The sequence below is a fragment of the Triticum dicoccoides genome, chromosome 7B, assembly GCF_002162155.2.
Source record: "Triticum dicoccoides isolate Atlit2015 ecotype Zavitan chromosome 7B, WEW_v2.0, whole genome shotgun sequence".
NCBI classification, from domain to species: domain Eukaryota; kingdom Viridiplantae; phylum Streptophyta; class Magnoliopsida; order Poales; family Poaceae; genus Triticum; species Triticum dicoccoides.
This window is the reverse complement of record NC_041393.1, coordinates 238334650-238344039: the sequence shown is the minus strand read 5'-3', so window position 1 is coordinate 238344039 and position 9390 is coordinate 238334650. Positions and strand designations below refer to the sequence as shown.

Here is a 9390-nt window from a genome sequence, read left to right as displayed (position 1 = left end):
TGTATCATTTGAGAGAGATAGTGCTAGTTTATATAGCACTGATATTTTTTTACTAAATGCAGATCATTTTTTCCATTCATCATTGTGGTGATTTGCTTATTTGCTAGTTTTTTTTCTGTGAATCATGCTTATCTGTTAGTTGGTATAATTTGCAAGATATCACAATTTTTTCTTTGTCTACCATTTATTTTCTTCAAACATGGGACACTCATATATTTCTATTTGTTTAGATGGATGACTTGGCTAGAAAACGGCGCCAACTAATTATGAGAGGAGCTAGTCTAGTAGTTGCATTGTGTGCTTATATGACATTTGTGTTAAGAAGATCTAGGGAACAAACCCTGGGGAAAATTGTGGATACTATGGCTGAACGTGCCATAGCTAGGGAGTCCAACTTGAGATACATTTATCACTCTAGCGACATAAATTGCTCAAATCAGCTAAGAATGAGGAAAGCTCCCTTTTTTCGTTTGTGTACTTTGTTTAGAGAGAGAGAATTGTTGGTGGATAGCATCCATACTTCTATTGAGGAACAAGTAGCCATGTTTCTTCTAGTGGTAGGGCACAACCAAAGGTTTAGGACACTACAACCGATCTTTAGAAGATCCACTGAAGTAATTAGTAGGTATTTTAAGACGGTGCTTTATGCTGTTAGAGAGTTGCGAGATGAGATGATTCGCCCTCCCTCCAATCGATGCCACCCTAAAATACAACAAAGCACCCGCTTCAATCCATATTTCAAGGTAAATTATTTTGTATCCAAATATGGTCAAACAATTGATGAGACTTATGAATAACTAAAAATTGTCTTCATTAATTAGGATTGTGTTGGAGCAATTGATGGAACTCATGTTTGATGTTGTGCGTGAGATTGCAAGTGCTATCAACAACACATGTCTGATGCTGTGTGTGAGATTGCAAGTGCTATCAACAACACATGTCATACTGAAACACACCCTGAGTTGTACAAGGTTGTAATGGACCTTGTTGAGTATGATCTTGCTGAGCGGTTGGCTGTTTTAGATTATCTGACTGAACATAAGGGAAAAGGCCTTAATTTCGTGAAGATGAATGAGGAGGTCCGCAAAGCATCGTTCAAGCGTATCTTGGAGAAGAATCCTGATCTTGTTTGAGTTGATGTTAGTTGGTGCATTTTGGAAACTATCCCTTTAATAAGTTGAATTTGGAATGAGACTATATGTAATATGGATCTAAAGATTTATTGGTTCAACCAAGTTACTTTTCTTAATATATTGTTCAAATGGTGCTTAAATGGTTCAACATGTCTGTTGTCGTTCGATGCCACAAGACTTATTGAAGTGTTTTTGTATCTGTCTCACAAAAGATCATGCACGCATGCTATGCAATTTTGCCTCAATATAAAATACACCTACCAATTGTCACATGTTTATTCTTTTTGTTTGCGAGAAGATGTCATGTTGATTCACATAATTTTTTTAAGACTGAACAATATTATGTATTTATTATTAAAAAATAAATTAATAATTGTTGACAAATATATATGGTTAAATATTTTAAGTTGTATTTTTTCTTCATATTTACATATTGTCGAAATGTTCGCGAATGATGTATGCCGCCGTAAACTCCTTTGAATTGTGCACACAATTATTTTATCACGTATTTGTAACTATGGTATCTTCATCATCTCAGATACAGCCTACCATACAAATTCTGAGCCCAGCACGTCCCGACAGATACATGCTACCAAACAGAGTCTCAACTCAGCATGTCTGTACACATACATGCTACCAAACAACTGCAGATGTATGTACTCAGCATGTCTGTACTTAACATGGCTCGGGAGAAACACCGTGACAGGATGATGCAGGCTACCAAACACATCCTATTGTACCGCCCAAAACGGCTGCTTGCGTGTCGGCTGTCGGGCAATATGCCTGGACGTCGTTGATCTATAAAGCTTTGCTTTTCAAAAAAAAAAACCCCTTATCTCCTCTCGTCTCTCGTCTCTCTCTATCTCTCTCTCTTCCGTCTCGTCCTCATCCCCTACCCATCTCCTAGGGTTTTTACCCCATGGCGATGGCATCGCGCGCCGTCCTCCTCTCCCGTCTATCCCCACTCCCCGCTGCGGCCTCTCGCTTCCTCCTCCGCCCTCTCGCCGCCGCCGCCAGCCTCCTCCCGGCTGCGACCTCGCCCGTCCCGGCGGCGGCGCGCGGGGCGGTGCGGTGCTTCGCCACACAGCCGGCGACGTCGTCGCTGCGGGACTCCTCGCCCAACTGGAGCAACCGGCCGCCCAAGGAGACTATCCTCCTCGATGGGTGCGACTTCGAACACTGGCTGGTAGTCATGGAGCCGCCCGCGGGCGACGCTGCTAATCCTGATGTCACACGCGACGAGATCATCGATAGCTACATCAAGACCCTCGCCCAGGTCGTCGGAAGGTATCGCCGTAACCATTTCTCGCATCTTCATCTTGTTGTGTTAGACGGGTGATGGAGCTTTATTGATGGGATGCGCAGCGCGCTCTTGTTGTGTAGATTCTCCTGCATTTTATACCGGAGTTTGTCTCACTAATGTTTAGTTCAGGGGAAAATTTTAAAATCAGTAATACGACTGTAACTGTTTTTGCTTGGTTGAATCAAATTTGATTACATTGTTAGTTTGTTATGTCTGGTGTGAGCTAAGAAGCACAGACACAGTTATGCCCATACGGGGACACAGGATTCGGCATTCCAAAAACAACCATTTGGGGATACTGCAAGTAATATATAAAAAATTAAAACATGCCATGTAATATAGAGTTAAAATAAAATAATTAATGAGAAAACGAGATGAGATATTAGTAAACTAGTAGGATCTTAACATCAGGCTGCCCTTCAGTCTCACCCATGGATGATTGGCTACTAGCGGTGGCACTCCCAGATGCCATGCCCCCTAACAGCAAGCAACAGTCAATACCCAAAAGCAGCACCGAAATTTAATCAGAGTACATCATCATGCAGCTAATAAAAGACGCAAGCAGGCAAGCAGCAATGGCATGACCACATGGGGAAGCAAGCAGCAGCAGCTCAACAGCAAGAGTCACAAAGAGATGAAGAGGTTGAGGAGAGGATGCTGGGCCTGGGGAGTTGGTGTTACCTGCTTGAGCGTGATTGTCATTGGGAAGAGAGGCTGCTGCGCTTGGCAAACAGCGCCGGCCGAGTCAAGGTGGCAGCGGCCGGCGGCGCTGCGTTCGCTAGAGCCAGGAGGAGCTCGTTCCTTTTTGTGGCGAGCATATGTGGGAGCCTGACAAATAGGATTTGTATTCGGGCCGAGGCTGTTATTTGGCCTCCCGAGTCCCCAGCGTATCCATGTACCCCAACCAGTGTCCTTGTTTTTTTTAATTCATAAATGAGGGGAGGTCTATGATAAGTTTGGTTTCATGCCTGGGAGGTCGACCATGGAAGCCATTTTCTTGGTACGACAACTTATGGAGAGATATAGGGAGCAAAAGAAGGACTTGCATATGGTGTTCATTGACTTGGAGAAGGCCTATGATAAGATACCGCGGAATGTCATGTGGTGGGCCTTGGAGAAACACAAAGTTCCAGCAAAGTACATTACCCTCATCAAGGACATGTACGATAATGTTGTGACAAGTGTTCGAACAAGTGATGTCGACACCGATGACTTCCCGATTAAGATAGGACTGCATCAGGGGTCAGCTTTGAGCCCTTATCTTTTTGCATTGGTGATGGATGAGGTCACAAGGGATATACAAGGAGATATCCCATGGTGTATGCTCTTTGCGGATGATGTGGTGCTAGTTGACGATAGTCGGACGGGGGTAAATGGGAAGTTAAGAGTTATGGAGACAAACCTTGGAATCGAAAGGGTTTAGGCTTAGTAGAACTAAAACCGAGTACATGATGTGCGGTTTCAGTACTACTAGGTGTGAGGAGGAGGTTAGCCTTGATGGCCAGGTGGTACCTCGGAAGGATACCTTTCGGTATTTGGGGTCAATGTTGCAGGAGGATGGGGGTATTGATGAAGATGTGAACCATCGAATCAAAGCCGGATGGATGAAGTGGCGCCAAGCTTCTGGCATTCTCTGTGACAAGAGAGTGCCACAAAAGCTAAAAGGCAAGTTCTACAGGACGGCGGTTCGACCCGCAATGTTGTATGGCGCGGAGTGTTGGCCGACTAAAAGGCGACATGTTCAACAGTTAGGTGTGGCGGAGATGCGTATGTTGAGATGGATGTGTGGCCACACGAGGAAGGATCGAGTCCGGAATGATGATATACGAGATAGAGTTGGGGTAGCACCAATTGAGGAGAAGCTTGTCCAACATCGTCAGAGATGGTTTGGGCATATTCAGCGCAGGCCTCCAGAAGCTTCAGTGCATAGCGGACGGCTAAAGCGTGCGGAGAATGTCAAGAGAGGGCGGGGTCGACCGGATTTGACATGGGAGGAGTCCGTTAAGAGAGACCTGAAGGATTGGAGTATCGACAAAGGGCTAGCTATGGACAGGGGTGCGTGGAAGCTTGCTATCCATGTGCCAGAGCCATGAGTTGGTTGCGAGATCTTATGGGTTTCACCTCTAGCCTACCCCAACTTGTTTGGGACTAAAGGCTTTGTTGTTGTTTGTTGTTGTTGTTTGTAAATGAGGGGATACTGCTGATCCCTGCTTATCCTGCCATGTCGCTGTGTCCTGCCGTAGTAGGCCGGCCAATCGGCTGAATCTACCATATCCATGCTTTTTCTTATGTAAATGGAGAGTGCTTTGTTTCTATGTCTATTTTCTGCTGGGCGGGTACTTCTTATTACTGGCAAAAGTAATGTTGGGAGCATGGTCTGTTACTGCCCTTATTGCTCTAGTGTGATGTGGAATTTGGGATCTTTCAGGGCGTTGGTAATCTTGTCTTATTTGATGAAGACATGAATCTGTCGATCTACATAGTCACGTAGTGCAACACCCGTGCTTTGTTATTTGGCTTGATTTTGGTTATATTTTGAAATACGGGTCGTGTTACCTTTATCTAAAATTTACTTCAGTTTTCATGTTAGCCTTATGCACATTTTGGTTTCCGGGTATGTAATGTTGGTTGCCCCCCATTTTTCTTATCATTCTAATCTATGTACCATGGCGCATATTAACTTCTTTTAATGTTCCAGTGAGCAAGAAGCTAGGCAGAAGATATACTCGGTGTCAACTCGTCATTACTTTGCTTTTGGTGCCCTTGTATCTGAAGAACTCTCATATAAACTTAAAGGTATTAATGCTTTATGAAGCGATCTTGAGGACGTTCCAGTGCATAATGCACTCAATTAGAAACATTCTTTCTTGAATCTTACACCTCTATCATTCACAGAGCTGCCCAAAGTCCGTTGGGTTCTCCCTGATTCATACCTTGATGTCAGAAATAAGGACTATGGAGGTAATTATATAAGATCATGCTGACTTTCTGATTACTATTGTGTGGTTTGTTGCCTTCTCTTTTGAGCTCAGTATAGTCACCATGGTACTTCTAAATTAAGCAGTCTACTTGAACTTAACACTGGTCACTGATCCAAATGATCAAAACAAGATTTAGGGTTAGATATCAGATCTGGAGCCGATGTTCAACATGCTGTATGTTGGTTATAAGATGGATTACCATAATGTGAACTTTGCTGTGTCATGAAATGTACTTTTACAGTTACATGAGCATCCTTTATCTGCTTCTATGATGTCTTTATGTGTTCATTAGGGATATGAATACGATTGTTCTTAAGGGCGAGGTAAAATAGGTTTGATATTTTCACACTTCAATATGTATGTTTTCTTCATGGATTCAGACAAATTAGGAGCTGCCCTTTCTAATCTGATAGCCTTGACATAGCACTAGCAGATGTCAGTTTCTTGCATTATGGGTTACTACCTCCGTCCTGGTTTATTGGTCCCCTTTGTATTTAGTGTCAAATTTTGACCGTAGATTTAACTAACAAAGTGTCAATGCATGTCATAAAAAATTATACCATTAGAAACTATGTTCAAATCGAATCCAATGATATAATATTTTATGACATGCATTAACATTTTTTTAGTTAAATCTATGGTCAAAGTTTGACACAAAATACGAAGGGGACCAATAAACCAGGACGAGGGTAGTAGTTGCTAAGCAACACCAGATAATGTTTGGGGATGAACCTGTTCATTTTTCAGGTACACTCATGGTTTTCGAGTCGCGACTCATCCGAGTCGCTCTGGGGTAGCGACTCGGAAAAAGTCGAGCCTGCAGTTGCGACTAGTCGCGACCCGCGACTCGAGTCGACATTTTTTTGCGACACACATCGACTAATCGCGCGACTCGAAAACCATGGGTACACTTGTGTGAGAACCAACTTTAATGTGGTGAGCTTGGGCTTACTTATCATGGCTGAAAGCACATGACAGGAATTGGTGAACAAATCTTCAAACACTTGATACTTTACACCTTCTGTTTCAGGGGAACCTTTTATAGGTGGGGAAGCTGTTCCTTATGATCCTAAATATCATGAGGAATGGGTGAGGAACAATGCCCGTGCCAATGAAAGATCTCGGCGCAGTGATAGGCCCCGCAACTTTGATAGGTCAAGGAACTTTGAGAGGAGAAGGGAGAACATGCAGAACTTCCAAAACAGAGATGCACCTCCTGGGCAGCAGGGTTTCAACGGCCCTCCACCTGGCCAGAACCCGGGCAGCATGCCTCCACCTCCACCGCCTAGTCAGAACCGTGGCAACGTGCCTCCACCATATACTCCAGGTGGTCCATCAAATTACCAGCCCCAAATGCAGAACCCACAGGCAGCATACACACCGGGTGGTGCACCCCAAATGCTGAACCCACAGACAGGGCACACACCGGGCGGTGCACCCCAAATGCCAAACCCACAGACAGGGTACACACCGGGCAGGGCCTCCCACATGCCGAACCAACAGGCGGGCTACGTCCCCAGTGGTGCTTCTAATTATCAGCAAGGTGGTCAAGCTGGCTACCAAGGTGGACCTGCTGGGCATCAGGGAGGTAACCAAGTTTATCCAGGAGGCAACTTGCCTGGCGGCCCTGGACCAGCACACCCAGGCAGCAGTCCTGGATATCAAGGTGCCAATGCACCCCCTCGTGAAGGTTATGGCTATCCTGGCGGCTACAACAGCAGTGCGCCAGGTGGCTATAATCAGCAGTAAGGCCAAGGATGAGGCAACGTGAACTACCAGTGAGGTGCCACTGAGTCGCAAATGAACTGATTTTCCTGGGAAGCGTTGCCAGCATAATTCCGTAGAAGATGCGATGTGCAGTAGTATACATCCAACTATTGTTATGGCATATTTTTATCGATTCTCCTTCAAGTAACCTAAATATTCTGTGATGCTGAACTTTTAATGTGCAATATTGCCAATGGTTCAGTTGTCCACATCTCAGCGTGCACATTCTGCAATTAGCTGTCCGTTTAATTGGTCCTTTGAGCTGTGCTATCTGTTTCCTGTTGTCATAATGTATTCTTAGACTTCTATGCTGCTGTTGCACGCCGGCAGTTAGCATTTTTTTATGCTTAATGACAAGATGGTTAAGGAGTGCTTGAAGTTAAACTTCTGAAGTTTGATCATTTATATAGAAACATATATGAATATTTTCAACCTCAGTTATATACACTGAAGAAAGTAAAGCCGTTTATAGCACGCTATAGCGTGTAGAGAATTGTCTTGCCAAATAAGTCAATGTACAATGCCTCGCTAATAGCGTATTTTTAGGGGCGGCACTATTTTTAGTAGTGCTTTTTTTTTCTTGGTTATATATGGTATGAAATATATTTTTTGCTTAGTCTAATGAAACTAATTTGGTGTTGTAGGTGTTGATATATTTTTCAATAAACTTGGTGAAACTTAAAATGTTTGAGTTAGGACAAATCTAAAATGTCAAGTATTTTGGAACGGAAGGAGCAGTGATTTGCTTGAGTGTTAAAAACTAAAAAGGTTTGGTGATTTGAGTGTAGAATTACAGTATTTTGGAACAGAGAGAGTAGTGACTTGAGTGTAAAAATGGTTTCGGTGACCCCTCAAAAAGGATGGTAGGATTAAAGTATTTTGGAACAGAGAGTAGTGATTTACTTGAGTGTTAAAAAGGTTTTGGTGACCCCGAAAAGGGATGGTAGAATTACACAGATGGTAAGATTAAGATAGATCACACTGAACCAAATACTCCCCCCGACTGGAAAAAGGCTGGGGGCGACGCTCTGTGCCGGTCGTCAAACCACACGTAGTCGTCCCTCCCCTTCCACGCAGTCGTCTCGTCCCTTTCCACAACTCGCGGGAGCCAACGACACCCGCGCTAGCGGCACCGGCCCTCTGTGTGGCCTTATTGTAGCACCGCCGCTCGTCCTCGGGGCCGCCCTCGTGCTTGCATCGGAGGCTGCAGAGCTCGCCCCCTCTTCTCGCAACCCCTTGTCCTTCCCTGCTCCCAGCAATGGCCCTTTGTCGATTGCATCACTGGTGGGTGTTGTTCCTAGCGTGTGTCGGGCGTCATGCAACTCGAGCTCGACGTAGTTGCAGCATGCGGGTGCACCCCCGGGTCTCTGCCGTCGAGTGCCAGGTAACTTGCGTCCATACACGACCGCCGGTTCTAGCTCTGTGTCGATCGCAACATCATGACGTGCTAGTTCAAGTACTACAACATGTCGGTCATAGCATCGCGATATGTCGGTTCCAGCAAAAAATATCATCTTGCTGATCACAACTTGTAGTCTTGCCGGTCCCAGCAAATCATCACCCAAGTCGCAACCTTTTATTATCGGTTCCAATTTGTGGAAACCATGGTAGCAACTTCCGATTGCCGGTTGCAGCAAATCGTGGTCGGCGTACCAGCACAACCGTAGCACCATGGCGTCCAACACGTCTTCTCCAACATTGACGGGAGCCCCGTCGCAACTTTTGAGCACACTGGTTCCAGTAAATGTTCACCTCGGTTGTAGCGACGACGTCGGCATGTTCCAACATGTGGTCCCTGCATCCATCATGTCTCCAGCATCTAGACCATTTTTCTCCATCCATGGTGGTTGCCGGTTGCAGCACTATCGGCCCTCGTCTCCAATGTCATTTGGTGTCAGTGGCAGCACCCCCATTGAAGTGGCCCTTGAGCTCGAGCCCGTGGGAGAGTGTGGTGTTGAGATGGAGGAGGAAGGTGCTCAGGTCGAGTCTTACAACCACCTATGTGCGGCGTTGTCAATGGGTGATCGTCAAGATTGGAGCTACGATGTTGCTCCTAGATTGTTCGACCAGGGGTTAAAACACTCGATCACTTCATGCACACGCCAAAGGATTTTACGTAGGTTGAGGCCACCATAGTGGTATAACACCCTATACTCGTGCTTCAGTGTGTTTTTCTCGGTATTCCTCCTCCTTTAGAAATGCTGTC

General features: G+C 45.1%; 1 protein-coding gene across 2 annotated transcripts; it reads left to right on the top strand.

Moving 5' to 3' along the window:
* Positions 1 to 1967: 1967 nt before the first annotated feature.
* On the top strand, positions 1968 to 7439 carry LOC119342083 (multiple organellar RNA editing factor 8, chloroplastic/mitochondrial-like). 2 transcript variants are annotated; one of them, XR_005165373.1, is made up of 5 exons: positions 1968 to 2420; positions 5135 to 5232; positions 5332 to 5397; positions 6165 to 6353; positions 6448 to 6587. XR_005165373.1 is itself a non-coding variant. In XM_037613926.1 (4 exons), exons 1-4 carry the CDS (start codon positions 2053 to 2055, stop codon positions 7164 to 7166), a joined length of 1251 nt encoding a protein of 416 aa, XP_037469823.1. In that variant the 5' UTR covers positions 1972 to 2052; the 3' UTR covers positions 7167 to 7439. The 2 variants fall into 2 exon arrangements, 1 of the variants encoding a protein (XP_037469823.1); XM_037613926.1 differs by lacking the exon at positions 6165 to 6353 and having other exon boundaries at positions 1972 to 2420; positions 6448 to 7439.
* The last annotated feature ends 1951 nt before the right edge of the window (positions 7440 to 9390 follow it).